This window comes from Solea senegalensis, linkage group LG21 (genome assembly GCF_019176455.1).
Source record: "Solea senegalensis isolate Sse05_10M linkage group LG21, IFAPA_SoseM_1, whole genome shotgun sequence".
Classification (NCBI taxonomy): domain Eukaryota; kingdom Metazoa; phylum Chordata; class Actinopteri; order Pleuronectiformes; family Soleidae; genus Solea; species Solea senegalensis.
Window position 1 is genome coordinate 249,403 of NC_058040.1, and position 23,912 is coordinate 273,314.

The 23,912-nt window shown below is 38.0% G+C and overlaps 1 protein-coding gene across 13 annotated transcripts in view; it reads left to right on the forward strand.

Annotated features, from left to right (window-relative positions):
- Positions 1-22,690, forward strand: part of nedd4l (NEDD4 like E3 ubiquitin protein ligase) — a 38,699-nt gene extending 16,009 nt beyond the window's left edge. For 2 of the 13 annotated variants that reach the window (XM_044053711.1, XM_044053714.1), the window contains 28 exons: positions 934-984; positions 2,572-2,633; positions 2,749-2,769; positions 3,331-3,433; positions 4,332-4,486; positions 4,792-4,927; positions 5,051-5,239; positions 5,351-5,428; positions 7,243-7,302; positions 8,187-8,324; positions 8,985-9,176; positions 10,963-11,160; positions 11,821-11,898; positions 12,510-12,524; positions 13,560-13,614; positions 14,053-14,111; positions 14,439-14,504; positions 14,740-14,969; positions 15,485-15,606; positions 15,762-15,832; positions 16,405-16,500; positions 16,638-16,711; positions 16,866-16,926; positions 17,158-17,217; positions 18,437-18,544; positions 19,549-19,645; positions 19,834-19,906; positions 20,773-22,690. In XM_044053711.1, the coding sequence (XP_043909646.1) occupies positions 934-984; positions 2,572-2,633; positions 2,749-2,769; positions 3,331-3,433; positions 4,332-4,486; positions 4,792-4,927; positions 5,051-5,239; positions 5,351-5,428; positions 7,243-7,302; positions 8,187-8,324; positions 8,985-9,176; positions 10,963-11,160; positions 11,821-11,898; positions 12,510-12,524; positions 13,560-13,614; positions 14,053-14,111; positions 14,439-14,504; positions 14,740-14,969; positions 15,485-15,606; positions 15,762-15,832; positions 16,405-16,500; positions 16,638-16,711; positions 16,866-16,926; positions 17,158-17,217; positions 18,437-18,544; positions 19,549-19,645; positions 19,834-19,906; positions 20,773-20,875 (2,751 nt within the window). In that variant the 3' untranslated portion in view covers positions 20,876-22,690. Of the gene's footprint in view, positions 1-206; positions 243-933; positions 985-2,571; positions 2,634-2,748; positions 2,770-3,330; positions 3,434-4,331; positions 4,487-4,791; positions 4,928-5,050; positions 5,240-5,350; positions 5,429-7,242; positions 7,303-8,186; positions 8,325-8,984; positions 9,177-10,962; positions 11,161-11,820; positions 11,899-12,509; positions 12,525-13,559; positions 13,615-14,052; positions 14,112-14,438; positions 14,505-14,739; positions 14,970-15,484; positions 15,607-15,761; positions 15,833-16,404; positions 16,501-16,637; positions 16,712-16,865; positions 16,927-17,157; positions 17,218-18,436; positions 18,545-19,548; positions 19,646-19,833; positions 19,907-20,772 lie in introns of all 13 variants that reach the window. The other 11 variants (XM_044053712.1, XM_044053704.1, XM_044053705.1 and 8 more) reach the window with 10 other exon arrangements.
- Positions 22,691-23,912: the final 1,222 nt, after the last annotated feature.

Consider the following 23,912-nt stretch of genomic DNA (forward strand, 5'->3'; position numbering starts at 1 on the left):
ATATTATTTTGCTGCTGGTCTTAAATAAAATCTCCTACAATCCACAGGTTTATCATAGCTGATAATGAGAAACACTTGACTAAGAGAAGTACCATTCACATGAACCAGCTGTTCCTTTCAAACTAGTGTCTACAAATGGACAGCATTGTTATGAGTTACTGGTGATTAGTAATTCCTGTTGTCTAAAAAAGTTGTGTCCCACACAGGCGTCTTCAAAGAATGGGCTTTTCCATATCGGACAGGTAATCATTGCTCCTCCTGGGGACTGCAGACCTTCACCTCAGTCATCCTTAAACCCCCCTTTCCTCTGAGTCTGCATCCATAGTGGCAAAACGATGGACAAATCTACTGGTTTCCTTAATGCAAACCTGCCCAGATTCTTCCCTGTTGTCACATTCTTCCTGTCTCTCCCTCTGTCTGGCTGATTTGGCTTCTCTCTGGTGGAAGTAACTGCTGGGTTTTTTTCTTGATGGTTTACAGGCTCTTCTCGTCTGAATTAACACCTTAAGTGTGTCCATAGATGAAACACTCGACTGGGCTTGTCACTTGAAAACGTATCAAACCAACAAATATTTTGTGATATTTTCAGTAAAATGTAGTTTGCTTTTTAAATGGCTTTAATGCTAAAATGTTGCACTTTTACTCATTTACTGTTTTGTGACCATTTATCATTTTCATATTTTAAAAATGTTCATTCATAAAACTGGAGGTTATTCTTGGATGTGGGTCTTTTTTTGTCTCTTTCACTTTGTTGGTGACAAAGTAATAACGGTGGTGGACGGAGAACCATATGGTGCTCAAATTAATTCACTTCATCACTGTTTTTCCCCCCTACGCTTTCCTTGCTCAAGTGTTAGTGTTCCCCAAACAAACAAGCTGCCCTTTTTAAATTTAAGCTGCTCAAGGTGACTTCTATTTTTCTTTTCTTTCTAGACCAGAGATGATTTCCTGGGTCAGGTTGATGTTCCACTCAGTCATCTGCCGGTAAGTGTATTCACGTATACCATGTATGTGTGTTCTTGTGTTTGGCCAGGCTGACTGTTGTTATGCTACTGTTTTGAATACTCAGCTATTTCTTATCTTGAATTTTGCTATGCCTGTTTAACCTCTGTGAAGTTCAGATAAAGACTACTTATGTCTACTTATGTCTACTTATGCATACCTGTATTTGGTGTGAGGAAGTGCTGGTCACACAAGCAATAGTTTGTTGTGTTCCCACACTCCTTGTTAGAGATGGACATTTGGTTGTCTAAAGTGTAAACACGCTGACTGTCCTGAGGATGGGCTAATGTCAGAGTCATTGGAAAAGAAACTTATGCTTGTCATATTCACACACACACACACACTGGCTCTCACTTGGAAACTGTGGACTACTTATAACAAAAATGCTGAATCACATTGTGCTGTTGAGAACTGCTCTCTAAACTTCCAAGAAGCCAAGTTTCAAAGCTTAGAAAGATAGTTGTAAAAGGTGTTTGGGGTTAATTATTAATGTTCTGGTTGGCTCCCACTGGGCATGGAAATTAGAAGCAGATAAAGCAGCAGCTGAGCCATGTTGAGTGGTGAGGTTGTTGGACAGGATTGAGATTATTTGGTTCTAAGGCACCTAATGATGTACCGAATGCTGCTTCTGAAAAGTTCTGAAAATCTTACTGAACATTAAATTGCCTGTGGATGAGTTAGTTAGTCAATTAATTATTTTTTAAGTAACCAAGTGAGGCAAGTGAAGGGCTTGCAAATGAGATTCTGTCCAGTCAAACAATTGAGTCTGGCACATCAGGTTAGCATGACTTCATGTTGAAGGAATTGCCATCTTATTCATAGTTACTGGAATTTTTTTTAGTCATCACCTGCTTTTTTTGTACTCGCTTCTCCTAGAAACCAGTTTTTTCTATTTTTCATGAATCAGGCTAGCCATGCTGACTCATTCAGAATCTAATAGCTCCATTTGTCTAGAAGCTTAAGCTCATTCAAGTGATTCCAAACGCTGTCTAATGGATCGTACAATGTGAAACCAACTTGCCTCCGCACTCAAGTCCTGGTTTGCATTTGTCACACATGATATTTTATGTCTCGTGTGAGGCTTTTAAGAGCTGTCTTGTCAAACAATCATTGGACACTTTTGTTCCAACATTAATGAATGATGAATCTTTATTGATTCCCATAGGGGTTGTTCAGTTTTTACAGCAACTCAAAACACTTTCATCATATTTTAATTTACTGATTGATTACTGCATTAAAAACAAAGATTGAAGATTTTGCTTGGGATATGGAAACAAATGGCCTGATGTAGTTACATTACATAGCAGAATGGTTGTGGGTAGCTTGTGTGATTTGGTTTGGCCCAGTCAGACAGCAGTGGGAGATAGCTGTCAGTGACTTAAGACATTTCTGCTCTTCAGTGTGTAAAAAGAGAAGCTTAGCATTGCGTAACGATCCTACAATGGCTGCACTGAGGGTTGCAGCTGTGCTCTATACTCACGAGTCTGATATTTTGATACTGCCCAACATGTGTGTTTTCTTGTATGTTTTATTGATTGGTGTCACCATAAGCCTGCTCTTGAATTGCAGACAGAGGACCCGGCTATGGAACGTCCTTACACATTCAAAGACTTCCTCTTGCGGCCAAGAAGGTCAGTTTCTTCTTTCTTTCTTCTACTCTAACAGTATTTGGCAAGTATTTTTAAAAAATAAATGTCAAAAAGTGAAAATGCTCAATCGTAATTGCACCTTCTTTGCCCCCATCAGTGAGCGTGGTAGGCTGAAAAAGTAATAATCTCACTCTCATTTAGTCAATGTTTAGTATGGTATGTAGACTTAGTTTGGAAAGTTCCCCACATACAGTGCTGTGCAAAAGTCTTAGGCCACCATTACATTTGTTGTTTTAACGATGGTATAATGACCATACAGTATAATTTCGCAATCACTTTAGTGGAACGCATAACACATTTTGGTTAGCACATTTTGGATAGCACAATCCTGGCTCTTTCACTGGAGTGGAACCCCAATTACTGTTATTGTCGACAAATATCTACTGTGAAAAAGGTCTATTACACCAGGTTAATTCAAGACTTGCCTGAGTATTGCATACACATGTAGAATGAGTTAAATTCTTTGACAGTTTTACTTATGCAAATGAGTTAAACTGTCCAAATGGCAATGATCACAGATTTTTGATAGACAACAAAGCTAGTGGTGCCCTAAGACTTTTGCACAGTACTGTATATGTCTTTGCATTAGCTTCTTACGGATTGAGAGGGTGTAGTCCATTTGGTTTTAATGTACAGTTTTCAAGTTGGACTAAAGTTATAACTTTTGTTTATCATCCAGTCACAAGTCCAGGGTGAAGGGTTACCTGCGTCTGAAGATGGCCTATCTCCCCAAACAAGGAGGACATGAGGAGGAGGGTGGAGAAATAAGGGAGGAGGCTGAGGTAAGATGTTTAAGTCACCCCTGTTTAGAACAACCTGAAGTCAAACCAGATTCTAGTTGTTGCAAAAAAAAAGAAAATAAAGTTTAAAAGAGCTCAAAAGAAAGTCAGTGTCCTAAAAGATAGAAATAAATAGAGTGAGAAGAGAAAGAACATTTCTTCTTTTTGTTCTTTTCTCAACAATCCTGGCACCAAGATGCTGCCAGAAATCTGGTGAAAGGCTTTTCCAGGTCAGGGTCTGGAAAAAACATTTACTGTTCAGTCTGCTATTTGGAGAAATAGGAGCTCTTTTACTCTCTCTATGTTCATCCGTGTATATGTGTATTCAAGTGTGGCTTTAATAAGGATTATTTAAGTCCTAGAGTGCATAACAGTCTTTAGTACATTTTCACATGGTGAAAAGCTTCATAGCATGACTTTGAACAAGCTGAATATGGAAACTAAAAATGCTACCCTGCTCACCTACCTTCACTGTTAAATATCCTAGTTTCACCCTCTGGATTTCTGTCTGTTTTGAAAAGGACAAAGCTGATGCTAGCTTTGCAAATGCACTGTTTTTACAGTTACTATCCCTGTATATCTGTCCTGAAAGATTGTTTGAATTGGTCTATTTTGTTGGTAGCACTTGTATACCAACTCTAGCTCATATAGCCTTAGTCATAGATCTTGTGGTGAGTGATATCCCATCCGGCCGGACAAAAATAAAACGCTAGTAAATTCTAACAAAAAACATTTCAAACCACAACACAGCACTCAGAAAAATCATTAACCAGCCACAAATGAATTTAACCTCTTAATGCATTTCCATGCTTTAGTCCCGTTTTGTACAGACACTTTTTCTAATGCTTCTATGTCAGACCAGCCTACTGGAATACCAAGAAAAACACATTTTCTCTTTCAGGGTTGGGATGAGTCTGCAGACTCAGGCTCCCAGAGACCACAGCAGCTATTGCCCCCATTGCCTCCGGGCTGGGAAGAGAAGGTGGACAACCTGGGACGTACCTACTATGTCAACCACAACAAACGCAGTACACAGTGGAAACGGCCCTCCAACATGTACATCCAATGTCCTTCTCCCTAATTAGCATTAGTTTAATGATAAGTCATTACGAAATCAAACTCTATAGTATACACCTGAACATTACTTTAAAGTGAAATTTTCCAGTTTTTTCGGAGACAGACCAATTTTTAGCCAATATTGTTAAATACTAACAAATACCTTTGAAAATACCGCATTATCTATTGACTGGGTTTTAACTTTTTGTATGTAGAACTGATGTGATCTACTGCCCTTTGGCTTCATTGTATGTTATCCATTTTTGTGACTTGGTAACTACATGAAGTCCCTTCTTTTTTCTCAGGGATGTGATTTCCGAGACAGAGAGTGACAATCAGCAGCGGCAGATCAATCAGGAAGCACACCGTGTTTTCCGATCGAGACGCCATATCAGCGAAGACCTAGAGAATGAGCACCTGGAACCCAGGGACATGGACAATGTGAGAGAGGAACATGCACATGCATGTAGTACACCCACAAACACACTCTGAGCCACAGTTGTCTCCAGTAACGAGGCTACTTAAATGTTGTTTCATGGCTGCATCTGCTTGTTACACACGTAGTCCTGGGAGCTCATCACAGAAGAAGAGCCGAATGACAGCTCATCCCCGTCTCTTCCCGGCCCCTCCTCCATCTTGACACCACTGCCCCCATTGACACCTGTCGCCCAAGAGTTTGCGGAAGATTTGAATCTTAGGCTGTCGCTCACTTCTGATACGAATGGTGAAGTGGCAGGGCCGAGCTCTGCTCTGGTGAGACTTAAACACTGTGTTTTGCCTCACTGAAACTATTAACATGCAATGCATATTGTTCTGTTTTTTTTTTTCTTTTTTAATCTTTATTTGCTCTCTTGTTTTCAACAGAGCCAACTGTCAAACAGACTCCGTTCCTCTAGTATGACAGATGGTGTCAGTGATCAGGCCCAAGCTCCTCCTCTTACGGTACATATTTCTGAACTGCCACACTTTCCCTTCTCCTTCCCTCTTTCTTCTTTGACTTCCTGGCTTTCCTTGTCACTTTATTTTCTGTTTGGTGAACATCCTTTTCTTTGTGCTCTGATTTCTGCAGCAGGTTTGTGTTGGTGTGACACTTACCTCATCTCTGTTGGCATGTCTCAGTGCTGTTGGTGTACTGCACAATGAAATCATCACCTTTGTTTCTCCTCTTAAAATTTCCACTTACTCGTAATATGCATTGCACTGACTCCAAACCTTTCTCTCCTGCTTGCACTTCAGTTTTGTTGTTCATCCCTTTCTTTGTGCTTTTGTCAGAATTCCACACCTCTTTCTTCCCTCCCTCTGCTGCTTTATGCTCTTTGTGAGTCACTTGCTCGTGTTGGTTTTAAACAGTGGCTCCAACAGCTTGATCATCAGTTGAAACCAGTGGCAGGGAAATAATAATAAGAACAGGATCACAGTTGCTCAGATGATCTCTCAGTGAGTCCTGAGTCTGAATCTCATCAGTAAAGAATCAGCTCAATGAATGTGTCACAAAATCTGAATCAGATGTTTGTCATGCATCTGAGTCACAGCATAGAGCTTGGCATTCTGAGGCCAGAGAAAAAAATTGCTGTCAATACAGACTCTCTCCTCTTGATGTGTGTTAGTTATATAAAGGCTGAAAGCATTTTGTGCACACTTGGTGTTCTTCATCCTGACCAATGCACTGACGTACCAGGGATGACTTAAAACTAGATTATGTTTGAGACCGGCTGTCCGTGCTGGTATGAATTAATATATTAAAGGCATATCACTTCCATCATAACAACAGATTCACATCATATTTGGGTACTACTGTGCTGCTTTGAGATGTTCCTCTCTTAACATTCATTCACCAAGTAATGCCTGCTCACTTTTCCATTTGTTCCAATCAGCATTACAGAGAAAACGAACGTACTGAAAGGGAGACATGGGAAAGTGGACTGGTGGATGAATCTTGTGCTTGTACTGATGCAATTGCAATGTTTTTACAATATGTTAAAGATCGACTTGGATTTGCTAAACTGAAGATTACATTCAATTTCAAAATGTCTTTAAAGTAATGTAGTTTAGAATAAACAGAACAATTTTCTGTTGTAGTAAATCACAGTTTACTGTGTCTTATACAGTGTTTGGGTGAAATTAACACTTCTGTTTTTCTTTTTCTTTGCATTCTGTCATTTTTCTTACACTCTCTTCTAATTCTAATTCTCTTTCATGAATGTCATTTTCAGATGATGGGATAGTTTTTTTTCTGATTGTTATCCATGCTTTGTCGTGTGTGTAGCTTATCGATTTGGGTGGATCGTAAAGATACTGCATTCGCTTGGGATTAATTAACTGTTCAAAACTGTGAAAAGAATATGTGCGTTTTATATTACAGGACAATTCAAGACAGGAATTTCTACTGCTCAAACTCAAGATTTTTTTTTTCAGTCCTAAAACCTTTTTTTAACCCATGTGTTATGTAATTGAAGCAACTGTACAACAGCAGTAGTTTTTTTTGCCACAATGACTCCTTCCTGCTGCAAACTTCAGTCTATGTCCTCTTTTTATTTTTCAGTATTCCCTGTCACTTTCTCACCAAAGTCCAAAATCACAAGACTCCTCTCATTTGTCACTACTCACCTTCTTTGAAATGAAATTCCCCCCCTTTGTCCATTCACTGTTTCTTTACTCAGTCCTCACGGCTGCCCGAACACTCTCTCCTGCTCCTTAATTCTACCTTGGCAATAAACATAATGTGAACTAAATCTTCACCTGTTGTCTACCACCAGCAGAATTCCCAATCCAGAAGGACAAGAGCTCAAACAGTCTCAGGTGGTGAAGAGTCTATGGTAATATTTCAGTTTATATACAGTACAAACTCAGTCCTAGTTCATCACTGTGATAGAAAGCCTCACAGGTATTTATATTATATATGGTGTACACATTTTCTCCCTTTCTCCCTTTCTTTGCCGTCAGTTATCAACATTTTTGAACAGATCACTGCTCAATAGGACAAAAATCTTACTAAACACATTTCTGTAATGTCTAACAAATGGAGTGATGCATAAAACTGCACATCCATTCAGGCAGGTGTTTAGAATGAACTGATGATGAAGCTGTTGATTAGTGCAACGATTTCTTTAGTCATGTCATTGAATTGTAAAATTCCTTGATAAACTAGCAACTGTCCCAAAGTTAGTGGTATCCAGTGGTGTGGTACGTGTGTGTATGTCTGTTGTATTTGGTCCTGCAACCTGGTAATCAATATAGTATTAAGTAATGATGATATAAAGCAGTATTATAAAATGTGTCCAATGTTCTATGGTGCTGTGCTTTTAAATGTTACAGTGGATGTTGTAAACATTTGGTTGACTTATCTTGATGCAAAAACTGTTAATGTTTCACCCAGAGCAGTAATGATCCACTCTTTTCCCCCGTGATGCTCATTTTAATAGTAGTGTTTTATTTTTTTTACTGTGTTTTGTGTACGAAAGTTTACCTATTTCCTCCAGTGTTTTAGCTTTGTTTCACATTTCCTCTTCCTGACCAATTTCTTCCACTGTTTAACTGAAATTGTAAAAAATGTTACTGAAAACACCAGTGTCTGTCCCCTCACACAGGTTGTAATTTGCTTATCTTTTTAAAATATCACAAAGATTCCCTCTACATGTCCATTAAATTAGTCTGTACTGATTAGTTGTCTTTGCTTTGCTCTCTCTCTACACTTGGCCAGTCTCCCTCGTCGACTGCTTACACCTTGACCACCCCTGGGCTGCCCCCTGGATGGGAGGAGAGGAAGGACACCAAAGGAAGAACTTATTACGTCAACCATAACAACCGCACCACAACCTGGACTAGGCCAATTTTGCAGGTACAGCAGGTGTGAAGGGTGCCTGACTGTCAGGCTGGACTCTCTTGCTATGCATGATGGGACTGGACTTCTCCTTGGCCCCATTCATGGCCTAGGCCTAGGCCTATGCACTGTACCTCCTCCACAAGTTTTCCCCACGTTTCTCTTCTGTGTAACCATAAAGAATGATGGAAAGAGACCTAACTGTGTAAAATCAACATGTCTTGTTCTGTCTTTCCAAATGACCAGTTTCCTGTTCTGTCCAACTTTGTTGCACACCTTCCTTCTCCTGTCTAGCATTTTGTTTTACACTCTTGATGAAGTACAACTCTGCAAAGGTTATGTCTTCTAACTGAAATCATCACTTTTCTCTCCCTTTTCTCATTTCAACCTGTTTCCACTTTTCTTTGATATTGGCTTCTTGTGATTGTAGTTATGGTTAATGCTTATGTCTGTCCTCTTCCAAATCCCTCTCTCTTTTCTGCTGTAATCAGAGAACTGCTGATCATATTATACCTGTTCATTTGTCTGTCTGACCTCATCTATTTCTGTTATTACATGGCAGAGAACACTGACAAATGATTGTAGTATGATGGGGACAGTTTATTTTCTTTCACCAAACGGCTTCATTTTCCCCATTCCAAACCCTCTTTAACCTCAAAAGTGCTTTCTTACTGACAGTTGACTGAAGATGGAGCCAGCACATCAGCAGCAGCAGCAGCAGCAGCAGCATCAGGAGGAGCCTCGGCCCTGACACCCACATCCACCCCCTCCTCCTCTTCCAATGCCTCCAACAACCACCTCCATGAGCCCCAAATCCGACGACCCCGTAGCCTCAGCTCCCCTACTGTCACCCTTTCCACTCCCTTTGAGGTGAGATTGATCCACCTGTATGGTTCCACTCCACCATGCCCATATCTCTTTCCTTTATTTTATTATTTCTGTCTTTTTTCTCCAATCTTTTCTCTACCTCATTTTCTTCTTGTTAAATAATTATATTTATACATCAGGAAATACTTACTTTTCTCCTTTAATATTACACTTTTCATTAGTGTGTGGCCTTCTTTATCCTTACTTAAACTAAGGAAATATTAATGTATTAAGGAAATTTTAATCTCACCATTTCTTACTCATTTGTCTTTTCTCATCCTTTATTTTAATCTCTCTATTGGTGACAACTTCCTGCTATTTCTTTCCTCTTCAACACATGAGCTGATGACAGAGCACTAAAGCAGCTCTTTGTTGAACTATCATCAGTCACTTGAAATTGTCCAAGCTTTTCTCAAGCTTTGTTTCATGCAGTGCAGTGTTTTGAAGCAAATAACATGCCAAAGCTAATGTGGAAAATCCAGGATGGCAGATTTATCCAGTTACCACTGAATGAATAATTTAAACCAATCACAGGTCCCAAAAGATTGTATAATTTGCAAAAACAAACCTGAGGACATCTAAATCGTCATACTGACCTTGGGAACTAAATGTTCTCAAACTCAGGGGCTTTTTTATAACACTAAAGTGGCTACAAAAGCAAATGCAACATTTTTCAGAGAGATTTTCAAGATTTAATTTGTACATCATGGCATTTTATTTATGATTGAAAACAATCATTGAATAATTTGTGAGCACTTTATAAATTTCTTTAATCATGACATTGTCAATGATAATTAATGACTCCTGGAGTAAATTCTAATCTTTTAACTGTACTGTGCATTTTTCCTCGTCTTATTTATTCACTGTTCACTGCATTATCATAAAGCCGGTCGGTTACTCAATTTAGGGGTTTAACATACAGACAGGTCAGATGATGTATGCATAAAGTAATAGTTATACATAACCAATTTCACAGAAATGTCAACGATTTGTTTTGACTTGAGCAATCTTTTTTTTTGTACAAGGCTTTTAGTGAAGAAAGAATTGAGGGTAATCTGGATCAGATTTTATGTGATCATGAAGGTTGTTTAATTAAGGTGTGTATGTGTCTTAACAACTAAATTAAAGCAGAAAGGTGTAATTACCACTTACAAAAGAGGTGGAAGGTCTGTGGCTTCATTAAGTTGTGTTCTGGTGTTAACAATCTTATCAGTAAGTGATAATTACTACTAAAATAGTAATGTGATGTGGTGGGAACACTCTGCAACGTTAGTCAGATGTAGGGCTGCAGTTAACAATTATTTTCATTGTGACTATGATAATGCACTTATTTTCGAGATATATCTATTAGTTGTTTGGTCCATAATGTGCCAAAAGTGTTTTTTCCAAACTTCAAAATGAATCATCTTGATTGTGCATGATCTTCACTATGTTTCTGTTACATTGCATGACCTTTACTTTGTCTTGGTCTTTGACACCATTTGGGGAACAGATGGCAGTGTGAAAATTTGTACCATGAAATATCAGAAGCAACATCCTGAGAACTGGTAAAAAGAAAATGTTGCAATGGTGCACCTTTCTCCCCATTGTTTAAGCAAGTTTATTTCCAGCTTTCTTAGTCATGGTACTGTGGTGAAGATAGTTTTCTGTTCTTATCTTTTTCAGCTTTCTAACAGAATATGGAGGCTTTTAGAGGATTGGTCTCCATCCTTGCGATCACAGCTCATTCACCTCCTTGTATTTTAGTTGGACTGCTTATATTGTACTTACATTTTTTTCATTATTCTAGGGAGCCAACAATATTCAGGTACGGAGGGCTGTGAAGGACACATTCTCAAATCCCCAGTCTCCCCAGCCATCCCCCTACAGCTCCCCCAAGTCTCAACACAAGGCACAGCAGAGCTTTCTGCCTCCAGGCTGGGAGATGAGGATAGCCCCCAATGGACGGCCTTTCTTCATCGACCATAACAGCAGAGTAACCACCTGGGTGAGCTAACCTGTCATTTTAGTTTGAATGATGTTACTTCTAATTAGATTAGTTTCTTATTTAGTTTTGTTTATTTTGTACGAATAATGGGCAATGTTTTATATATATATATGTGTGTGTATATATATGTATGTATATATATGTATGTGTATATATATATATAAATCTTGAAATTTAAATTCCAATACTATGATCAGAAGCTTTATATATATTACATGTACACTAATATATTTATATATATATGTATATATGTATATATATATATATACATATACTGTACATGTAATATATATAAAGCTTCCGATCATAGTATTGGAATTTAAATAGATTAAAGATGATTTGACTGAATGTGAAAGACAAAAACAAAACAAAAGAGACATAACTCACTAAAAGAACTGAATTTCACCTTGCCTTGAAATCGATTATCAAAATCTATTAATTTTACTGGGTCTTTTAGTGACACCTGGTGGGGTGATAGGCAATTTCAAGTTTTTTCACATCTTTTTTTTAGGATTCATTACCTCAGAAAATATAACCTTTCAGAGCAGAATAATGCTTCACAGTTCGTTTTATTCTTTAATTACCATAAAAACTGTATAATATTGTATTTCTTTGTCGCCATTTGGTGTAATTTCATCTAATTCTCTGCTCAACAATCAGGAGGATCCCAGGTTGAAATATCCAGTCCATATGAGGAGTAAGAGCTCGATGGAGCCTGGTGACCTTGGTCCTCTTCCTGTAAGTACATTCACAATTACACCAACTACTTATTTAACCTGCACACCACTAACACGTTTAACTTTGGTTTCTCATTCACAACCGCCATTACCAGTGTGTTCTATATTGTATACACAGTGTAAGCGGTTTCCTTCCTTTACAAAAATGCGACAAAGCCGGGTTTATTTTGCCCCATCAGTGACTTAGTGGTGTCTGATGACATTTTAGTCAGTGTATATATTTGATGTGAAGTATGAGATTGTGGTTTTGCTGTAGAATATGAGACATATGATCACATTGTATTGTGACATTTCCTTTGTAGACTAGGAGAAAGCAACCAGCATGGGTAAGAAAGCAGATTCTGGGGGCTGTGATAATTCCTAATTAGCTGGTGAAAACTGTCTGTTACCTGCACTATTATCTATGTGACAAAGACACACTCCAAGTGTCAAACAAAACATTGCCATAGCTAGATGTCAAATAATAGCTTTATGGGTTTTGTACATCTCACAGCCTTGTGTGGTGTGTGCATGTGTGTGTTCTCTATCTCTTTCTCTCCCCCTCTTTTCTCCTTTCACTCCATTCTGGTGGATCTTTATGCTACTTCTACACCTGGCCATGTTGTTTGGCAGAACCTACCAGAGGAGGTTGGTTGGTGCCTCCCTCCCTCTGCCTGCTGTCTTACCTCCCCGGTCTGGTCCGATCCGGTCAAATGCCTGCAGACAGCCTTGCACAATATTTTCCCCTCCTCTTTCTCTCTCTTTCTCTCTCCCTCTCTCTCTCATGACCAGCATGGGTGGACTGTACCTCTCTCTTCCTTTTCATCGATTTACAATAAATTACCCCACTACCCCCCTTTTCTGTGCTCCCTCCCTGCACAACCATCATCACCCTTTGTCTGTTGATGTTTAACACCAGGAGTCCCCCACCATTCCTTGGATCCTACTGACTGCTCCATCCCTGTGTACTTTTATCAGTGTCTGAGACACAGATAGACAAGTTGGGGATGTGGAACAAATTGAAATGCAGTGGATATTTGTTAGGAGAGGAAAATTATTTAGGAGGGACCTAAGGAAGGAAACATGGTTTAATCAAGTAGATGGAGAATTGGAGGAAACAAAAGAAGCTGTTCGACAGAAGGAACTTGCTGTTTTTTCTGCATGTTTTATCAGTTATTTGATCTGGTGCTCCCACATAGAGTTTGAAACACACATATTGTAGGGACACAGTTTGATAAATTGTCAGACCTCTTTCCCCACCCTCTGACATTCAGTCTACTGTAACTCCATTAATTGCCTGATTGCTGTTGCCGTACGAGTGTGTGGCCTGTGACACTGTATTGAGTGGTCAATGTGTCAGTAGTGGTGTGCTGGTTTGAACTGGTAGTGGTGGTTAAGCTTAATGTTGTCATCGTAATCCTTGCCTTGCTGCTGTCTCAGACCTGACTCAAATAGGAGAGAAAATCCTTTCAGTCCTCTTGTTTTGGTTGCTTGAGCTTGCCTTGCGGCAGTGTTCATTGACCAGTCATCAAGTTCAATCAAACTAAATAAATTAAAAGAAAGGGGGAAAAACATGTGGATGGATTTAAGTTACTATTTGAGCATGGCCTATTAAAAAGTGTTGTGCAATGGTGATGGTGGGCTTTTTCCTCACTCTTCTTCCCCATGGTCCCCTTTTTTCAGCCTGGATGGGAGGAAAGAGTTCACACAGACGGACGCACTTTCTACATTGACCACAGTAAGATGATGTATCTTCCAAGCATAAATTAGTCATGTGTAAAGCCTTTATCTACTCCCTCTCTTTGTGTTATCACAATCATTGACTGTTTTTCTGTATGGTATTGTGGAGGCAAGTTAATTTAAATGTTAATGTATTCATTCCATTATGCCCACAACTTATTTCTCTTTATTTTTGTTGACTTCTTTGAGTATGTGCTCTTTACTACTGTTTTTTTGTCAGATCCCAAGATCTTCAGACTTGTTTTTGAGTCCTAAATGTAAATAAATACAATTATAATCATGTGAAAGCAGAGAAACACCTTCAAATGTTCACCTTAAGAAGATGAAAGCTGTCAGATTCTTTTACACGTTGATTAATATTATTCGCATGACTGAATTAACAATTTCACTGTAGTCTTGTTTTTGTCTTAACATTTTATTTGTTTGGATCATCCAGATACAAAGAACACTCAGTGGGAGGACCCTCGACTGCAGAGTCCAGCTATCACAGGACCTGTGAGTAGTTTCCTCCTCTGCTAAAACAATGTAGCTTCATGGATTCAATTTTGATTGTATCTGTCACACATTCATCAGCCTCAGTGTGTCTTTACAAAAAGAAAAAACTGTTTATCTCTGTGGTTGTCACTTAACATACCAACACCTTGTTATTCGGTGTACCGCAAGACATAATGACAAGGGACAATATTATTGTTCTCCCTCCTTTGCTGCCAGCCTCCCTACCCAATTGAAACTTCAAATTAAAAGTATAAGCTGATCCCTAATGAGGATTCCTTTTGACCTCAACATTCCTTGACTCGTGTGTGTTCTCTTTTGACTGTGCAGGCTGTTCCCTACTCCAGAGAGTTCAAGCAGAAATACGACTACTTCAGGAAGAAATTAAAGAAACCTGTAAGAATTTATTTCTTAAAATGCAGATCTGTTTGTGTGTGAATTGTTGCTTTTGAAACTCATTTGATCAAAAACTCACATTAATTGTCTTCAGTGGTATGCTAGGGTATGATAATTTCAGCATTTTCAACAAGATTTTACAAAATGAGCTAAAAGGCCTTAATTCTTTTGTGTCTTCATTCTATTGGCTTCATTTTCCCACTTTCTTAATTTTTCCCCTTTATTTTGTATTCAGGCGGACATCCCCAACCGATTTGAAATGAAACTGCACAGGAACAACATATTTGAAGAGTCATACCGTCGCATCATGTCACTAAAGAGGCCTGACGTTCTGAAGGCACGGCTGTGGATTGAGTTTGAATCAGAGAAAGGGTTGGACTACGGGGGTGTGGCCAGAGAGTGGTTCTTCCTGTTATCTAAGGAGATGTTCAACCCTTACTACGGCCTGTTTGAATACTCTGCCACGTAAGTGTCAGCTGGTGTCTGCTTTAGATTTACAGATCTACATTTTTAGATTTACATCCGCTTCTGACTGAACAAACCTTTGAGGCGTTTAAGAGGATATGACGATAGGACCTCGCACTGTGCCAAGCTGAAATTCTTTTCTTCTTTTACCACATAGGTGGAGTAAGTGGTATTGTTCCCCTAAAAGACTTAAAGTTTCCTTCCACTTTGATTAACTTTTCCTGTCATTCAAAAAGCCATCCTGAAGCAAAGGTTTCCCACATGCAGTACACTTCAATATCATGAAAGTATTGTAGCTCAGTTCAGCTCCAACAGATTATTGTCTCAAGCACTGTTATTTTGATTTTTGAAAATGACAGAAAACTTAACATAAGCAAATCTGACTTGATTAATCAATTTTCCAGAGTTGATGAATAATAGATGTATAATTACGGGCATAGTGAATAATAAACCTGGTAGTTTATTACAACATGGTAATTGAATCCTGGATATTTCTGCCTTCTTTATTTGTCCAGGGACAACTACACTCTCCAAATTAATCCCAACTCCGGCTTGTGCAATGAAGATCACCTCTCCTATTTCAAATTCATTGGGCGTGTGGCAGGAATGGCTGTGTTTCATGGAAAACTACTAGATGGTACACTGCTTGATGTTTGGTCCTGTAATTATGTTAGTGAATGTTTAGTCTTCACATGTATGAGGACACAAGTGTAGCTTTTTATGTTTTTTATATATGATTTATTTCTCCATGCACATATTATTGCAGCACTGAATCGCCTTCTGCTCTCTTAGGGTTTTTCATCCGACCATTTTATAAGATGATGCTGGGGAAACAGATCTCTCTTAAAGACATGGAGTCTGTGGTAAGAGCTTGTTACTGCCAGACCCTGAACTGATGAATTGTCTAAATCCCTGCAGTTTATATTTTACTAAATATTGTGAAATATGCTGAAATATGTATCCAGGGAGCATGTCTTGAGTTTTCTGATTCATAAATCACTTGACATTGTTTTGTTTTTTTAAAATGGAGCACATAGCTCTACCATACTTGAGTCCTATCTTGAAATTAGAAAGAAAGAAAGACTATCAACTTTTATATTTAACTGCTTATGTGGACCTGCTCCAAGAACGTGTTCTTTCTTGTGTTATGCCCAGCCTCTTCACAAAATGTCATGGATATTGGTAAAAAAGTAGGTTTTGAGTTCACAGACAGACAGAAAAACAAGGCTGGCAGTTAGACAGTCACACAGACAGGCAGAACCCCCTTTTGTGGAGGTTACAACTGCAGTGAACAGTAACCTCTTCTTCTTTGTGTTCTTTGTCTTTGGTGTTTGATGTGAGTTGGAATGTGTCATTTTTCATTACTATATTTGCATGTAGGACACTCATACTGTTATTTTCCTTTTGTTGATAATTATTATTATCTGCCCTGTAGGACAGTGAATACTACAACTCTCTTAAGTGGATTCTGGAGAATGATCCCACTGAGCTGGACCTGAGGTTTTGTATTGATGAGGACAACTTTGGACAGGTTGGCAAACCTAAAATAAGACTCTCTAAAATATGTTTAAATCTCAAAACTATAAACATTCTTAAGTTATATATTTGTTACGAGGAGTATCCCATTCTTTATTTTCACTGTGTCTTGCACTTTTTTTTCTTTCTTAGACCTACCAGGTTGACCTGAAGCCCAGTGGCTCCGACATGGTCGTCACTAACAACAACAAAAAGGAATACATAGAGTAACTACAACAGATTAAATGTTTTTCTTCAGATGTCTCTCTCTTTATGTGAACAGATGTAAACCGTTTGTTATTATGAGACAACATATTCAAATATAAATTTAATTAGTTAATAATTCACCTGTCGATTATCTTTTTTTTTCCCCCCCAACAGCCTGGTCATTCAGTGGAGGTTTGTTAATCGGGTTCAGAAGCAGATGAATGCCTTCTTGGAGGTATTTATGTGCAATAATACTGTCACCATGTGGGGGCAGTGTGACCACACGAAAAGCTTGTATGTGTGAATTAAATTGAGCCTCTGCATGTAAACCTTGACCCTTGATGCTTCTGGTGCTTATCAACAACTAATGTTAACATTAAGTCAATTCCTCTGCATTTATTTTTCCTTGAATTGTACATTGAAACAATCATCATTACATAATGCATTCTTTTTTATTTTTTTTTAGGGATTCACTGAGCTCATTCTCATAGATCTGATCAAGATCTTTGACGAAAACGAACTGGAGGTATGGATACTTTGCTAGTACCCTCTGAATTATTTGACAATCAATCTTTCTATCAACTGACAGAAAATTATTCAACAGCAATATGGAAATAGGTTTGTTGTGTCAGTTACATGTTGTTAATAAGTAAACATCCAGCAGCTCCATGTGTATATTTGTGTGTTTCTGTTGTGTAATATTTGCTAGTTAGTTTTTAAACTGAATTTCATGCTATACATATTTGTCAAACAAAAAACTTCTCAAGATGTCACCTCTGACACAGAGCCTTCATTACTGGAGGCTGATAGTTCATTGCTTAAAATTCAACGTCATTCCCAAACCTCCGAGTGCCAGAGCCCACTTTGAAATCTGAAAACCTTGAAGCCTTCCCAAACCTTAAATCACGACTCTTGACACATGAGACTAGGATCAATAATTCTCATATGTATTACTGTTTTCATATGAACATGGCGATACAAAAATTACGTGCTGATTAATAATCGTCCCACGTCACTTTATTTCTGAATTTGCATATCTTTCAACCCAGACATGTAATCATTACAGCTGGGCTCCGTGTCATATTTGAAAGGTTTAGTGTCACAACAAAGTGCACGCTCAAAGTGCGTAATTATCCATCGTCATAAATGTAAAACAATTTACGAATTAAAATGATCATATTAACACATAAAATATTACAATATTAAACCCAACAAACACGAGGAAGTCTTTAACAGGCAGAAACATATCACTCGAATGTTGAATCATGCTATTCACTTGCATATCCATCCAAATTATTTTAACATAAAAGTAATCACAGCTTGGACTCACTATAATATTTCAGGCATTAAGCAGGCCTTTGCATACCTGCTATACAAAAAATAATAACACATTTAAACGCCATGGCCTTGTTTTATTCCTCATAAGTCTATCGTACATATTTTACAGCAATTTCAACTTAATCATAAAATTCCCCCATTTTCTTCCCCAACTTGGTAAAGGGAAGAATAATAATCTTTATTTATTTGATTTTTTCCCAGATCTTTTACACCTAAAACTTGACAGAAACACAGTAAAGAGCAGAGTAGTGCTTTCATTTTCTTTGAAGGAAGTGACTTTGATGTCGACTTTTTGTCAATTTTGTTTTCAGATCCACTGTCTGATGATCAAATAACACATTTATCTCGGGAAATTAGTAAAAGAAATGTACACAAATGCATTTTTGTCTTTCTTTCTCTCTGCAAAGCTGCTCATGTGTGGTCTTGGCGATGTCGACGTCAACGACTGGAGACAACACAGTGTTTACAAGAACGGCTACTGTCCCAACCACCCGGTTATACAGTGGTTCTGGAAGGTGTGTGGTTTTTTTTTAATTAAATGTTTTGATTGAAATGTCTTCATTATTTACAATGACAGCATCAAACATAAAGAGAACAGGTAAGGTGCATGGTAGCAGCAAAACATCTTCCAATACAGTTCTATGACAGGGCACTACATTGAGTCACTCTTCATAGTCTAGGGTAAACACCAGCATGTTTCCAAATGCTAATGAACAAATGATTAAAGAAAAAATAATACATGTCAAATGAAATAGTACTGTTATGGCAAGAAGTCCCTTCCAAGTCTCCCCTTCCAAGGCGTGTGTTTTCAGATATCCTCAAACACATTGCTTCACAGCAAACATGTACTCTCTATTATCACAAAGAAGCTTGTTTGCTGTGATGAAAGAGCCTGAGGTTGTGGTAACTGGTCTGATTATCATCTGTTTTAACATGCAAACAACACACACAGACACAAACGTTTGAAGTCTGTTAAGTGACCTGTTGGACAGTGCCATTAACAGACAGATGTCCCTTGCATTTATAAGCATTTATTGTGCAGTACATGATTTTACAAGACATTTCTTTTTTGACTGAATTGTCACTATTAAACATTGAACATGAATACAAATATTAAAATAATTCAGTTTATTTATTTAAATTTACAAACAAACAAAATACAGTATTTTTGAATGATTTAAATGAATGATATTTTATTTGCGAGTTATGTATTTTGATTGTGTGGTTCATTTTAGTTCATAAAGAGTTGCTTGCCTCTTAAAAAAGTGATATTTGAAAATATTGACCCAAATTTAATTCCATAACAATACCACTTTTTATGAAACTGTTAACAACACATTTGTGCCGAGTCATTAGTTAGTCATTAGTTAGTTTATACGTACAAATTAAAAAAAACCAAATGTACTGTTTACCACCTCCATATGCATACACAGGTTTCACTGCAAAGTAGTTTTTCCTGTTCAACAAGGAGATATTCTATAATTTTCTTTACTGAGAGATTTTGTATGTTTCCTATCAGGTTGTCCTATTGATGGATGCTGAAAAAAGAATCCGACTTCTCCAGTTTGTAACGGGAACTTCGCGAGTACCAATGAATGGCTTTGCAGAGCTTTATGGTAGGTGAACATAATTAGTACTTTTTCATAACTTCACACTTAGATATCGTAGATGCTGGTGCCAAGGAGCATGAATGTGGTTAAAATCAGATGACATTGTCTCTGATAGTAGTAGTAGACGATTCTGAAGCTCTTTCTGGATCATGTCAACATTGCCATCATAATTGTAATTTCTTATTTTGTGCCAGGTTCTAATGGTCCTCAGCTGTTCACAATTGAGCAGTGGGGAACACCAGAAAAGTTGCCAAGAGCTCACACATGGTAAGAACACATGCACACGTATTATAGCTTATGAGTGCCATAAGCTATAATAAACTGCCAATATACTTTTATACAGTTTGAATGTTTATCTTTGTTGCCATCTTAATTTAACTTGCACATTTTTTGCCAATCAACACTGCTATAGAGTACAACAGAGGCCTATAATAATATTATTCTTGGTACATGTTCATAAGTTGCACAAATGAAATCTTTCATCCATTTGTAATTGAGAAGATGAGAAAGACGTAACCTAAGTGACAAAGTCTGTTCTGCCAAATTGTGACAAACAAATATTTGTCAAAACATCACCTTGAAGGTCCAATGACATCTAATGGTTAGAATGTAGATATTAACAAACCAAAGACTCCTTTCCCAAGGGTATCACAGAACTATAGCCATGTTTCCATCATGGTACAGTTTGGTTTGGTACAGTACGGTGTGGTTTGGAGTGGCCGTCAAGCTCTCAGTCAGGCTCGCATTTCGACTGAAAACAGTACTTTTACTTGGTTGGCGGGGTGAGCGGTTTGCACTGTGCCCCCAAGATAAATAGCGTGACGTTGTACCAGTGCGCCAACAGCGACATTGAACGTGACGCAACAACAGCGACACAACGGAGCCGCCTGTTTTTTTTCTGCTCGGTTTGTGGCTGTTTCTCAACACTTTTCATCGAAACATGAAGTGGCTTATTTTGGTACTATTCCTGATGGAAACACAAAAACACATGTACAAAACCAAACCAAACCGTTCCACTGTGTGAAAACACGCCATTAGGTGGCCTTCACAAACCAGAAAGAATATTGCTTGAAAACATTGAATAAGCGTTTCCTTTTTCTTAAACGTACCAATGAAATGTTTTTCCCTCTCAGTTTCAACCGTTTAGATCTGCCAACCTACGAATCATTTGAGGACCTGAGAGAGAAGCTCCTGATGGCTGTGGAAAATGCGCAGGGCTTTGAAGGAGTCGACTAAAATGGACTGAACTCAAGCAACCATTTATTCAAAAAAAAAAAAAAAAGAGACAAAAGCTACAGGGATTTCAAACCAGCTGCTTCAGCAGTTCTGTACACGCATGTTGTGCTGTTACATCCGATGATGTGCTGATCCACCAACGCGGCACAGTGGTTTGAGACTGCACAGCAACTTGTCGAGCCAATATGCCTACGTCTTTATATCTTTTCAGTGTGGGTAGGTCACTCCTTAAAGGTGCTCGGGGAAAGAACTGACTCCTGGAATCTGTCATCGATGGGCATGAGTGATGAATGATGATGACGAGAGACCTGCCCTCTGATCTGCCATTTCTTTTCCCCTTTACCCTTCTCCTATGAAAATCTACAGTGCTGGAAAACATTATTGCATTTCAAAAGCTCCTTTACGTGCACATTAGCACAGTATTCAAACACTCTTCAGCAGAAGGGTCTTAGCATGGCCTTAATCTGGCTCCTACATGCACTATTTCTCTAAGAAACTGTTATAGCACTACGATCACAACTCTCTCTAATCCTTAGACCAACACCAGATTACCTTAGGAATGCTTGCTAATCACAGTTCAGGAAATTGGCCACGCATACACACCCACACACCCACCCCTCTGTAGAGCCATGTATATGTTGTGTGATCAAATCTTGCCGGTGAAGCCTTTTTGTAGAGTAAATGTTTTTGTTTTTTCGTTTTCTAACCACTGGTAAAGATTCAAGAGTCGAGGGTGACAGGACCCCTGAAAATAGTTTTTATAGTTTTTGTCATCACCTTTTTTTAATTATTGCTATAATTCTTGCAGGAAGATGCAATGTATTTGTACCACGAGAAACAACGTTGTTTACTATCTTGGAAATTCTCTATGACATTGTGTGAAGTGCAACGCCGGCTAGTCTGGGAATTGATCAATCCATATCATTTGTTATGGTGATAGCAAATGTGTTGACTAAACTGGTTTTTATTGTAGTGCTATGAAAGCAGCATGAAAATGTACCTTGTGTTTGCTCTCGAGTAATATGTCGGGGGAAGGGAAAAACAAACTGGGGATATAGTTTCAGTGAGACATGATTATATTAATACTCTTATGCTTGTTGCTGTTCATAATGCTGTAAATCATCCTTGGGGGGAAACCCCCCCCCCATTTTAAGTTCTTTCGTCATATATAAATATATGTATGTATTACATTTAACAGAAGTATTACTGATAAACAACTTTAAAATGAAGCTGTGTGTACGTGGGCGTGAAAGCTGTGATTGCTAACGAATATAAAGCAGCATGTTTCTTACGAAGACTTTTTTTTTTTTTCTTTTCTTACGTTTCCGTTTCTCTCCATTTCTAACACCATTGAACCTAAAGGGCACTTTATAGATCACTCTGAGATCATGTCAACTATTATATGTCTTGTCATTAACTTGAATGTGATTCTTGTTTTGTTTTTCTTTCATTCAGAGCATGTATCTGGTGCAATATAGTCTGTAAATCTGGGTTGCCGCTGAGGTGGAAAAAAAGTTGTCAGGAGTGAAGCAGAGACTTGACATCCTTTAGTATTGTCTATTTTATCTCTTCTTCTATCACTTTTTCTCTACTTACCCCTGCTTGTATTCCTTCTCTCCTGTGATCTCACCTCTAAATCTGACTGCAAAGTTTTTCTTTTCTTTCTGTCTTCTTTATAAGAAAGAAATGTTTGTTTTTTTAAATAAATGACACAAGATAACAATTATTATTTCTTTTTAAAGAAAGGGGGAACACATCCCTCTATCAGCAAGTCTGTGGTTCACTTAAAAATCAAATAAAATGAAACTTCATAGATTTTCCTTTGACTTGATTAACACTGGACTTGTATGTTTACCCGTTAGAATTAGAGACCCAATTAGAAGTTGAAGCATAATTAATAAAAGAAGAGTAATGGTAATGTTTGTAAGCAGTTGTGTTATAGAAGATATGCAAGCCCATTTTTTTGACTAATAATTTAAAACACTTTGAAATTTTAATGAATCTTGTAATATTTTAAACCAAATTGATTGTTAGTGCAACTTATGCTTTTAATATTTTCATCTGTGGTGGAAAGTAAATTCAATGTTTTCACTCTGAACGTTGAAATTTAATCTGAGAACATCTTGTCACTGTGGATGTGGATTTAAGGACTCAGCCCCAACATTAAAATCGATTTTGATAAATGTTTGGTTTGCGCATTTTCCTCATGGTACTTTTACTTTACTGTTTTCTCACTACTTTTACAAACATGTACATGGATGTACTTTATTTTGCAGCTGTGGAAAAATTACTCTGACCGATGAGCCCTGAAAACAAGCTATCACATTCATAGTTTTATATAAAATACTACAGTTACAGTTAAAAAGAAAAGGCTACTCCCACATGGACATGCACTGATTCACTGATAATCATATGATCGATTTAATCAGCACAGTGAATTCATTTGGGTTGATTTATACAGAGCTCCACACCAAAAAACAACAACAAATGTGAGCATAAAATGTTCAACCCCACGTCATGTCTGGTGCTCCGTAGATTTGAATTTAACCCTTTTTTAACCCTTGCTTAGCAATTTTTTTTTTCCCTTTTGGCACTAATCCTCTTCCATAGTTAATATATTAATGAACATATGAATGTAAAGATGCAAGAATAAAGCTAATTTCCATCTTTAGTCCCTGGGCAGGCAAGAACACAACATAACACAATGTAACAATAACAGTAAAATGAAAGTGTAGAATCAAAAGTGACATTGTTTAAGGAGATTAAAGTGCAGAGTACTAGGAGACCATTTCCAACAGTGGCCAAGATATTAAAGTGCATTAGTGATCATTTCTGCATGGAGTTTGCATGTTCTCCCCGTGTGTGAGTGGGTGTTCTCCGGTTTCCTCCCACAGTCCAGTTTGTTTTTATGAACTCCTGTAGTGGATCAGCGGTTAGTCCACGAGGGATTTTAAACACCAGGATCAAAATCTGCATGATTTATCATGTTTTCTCAGCGCAACAAATTCTTTTTTTAAGATACTGCACTTGTCCAGCC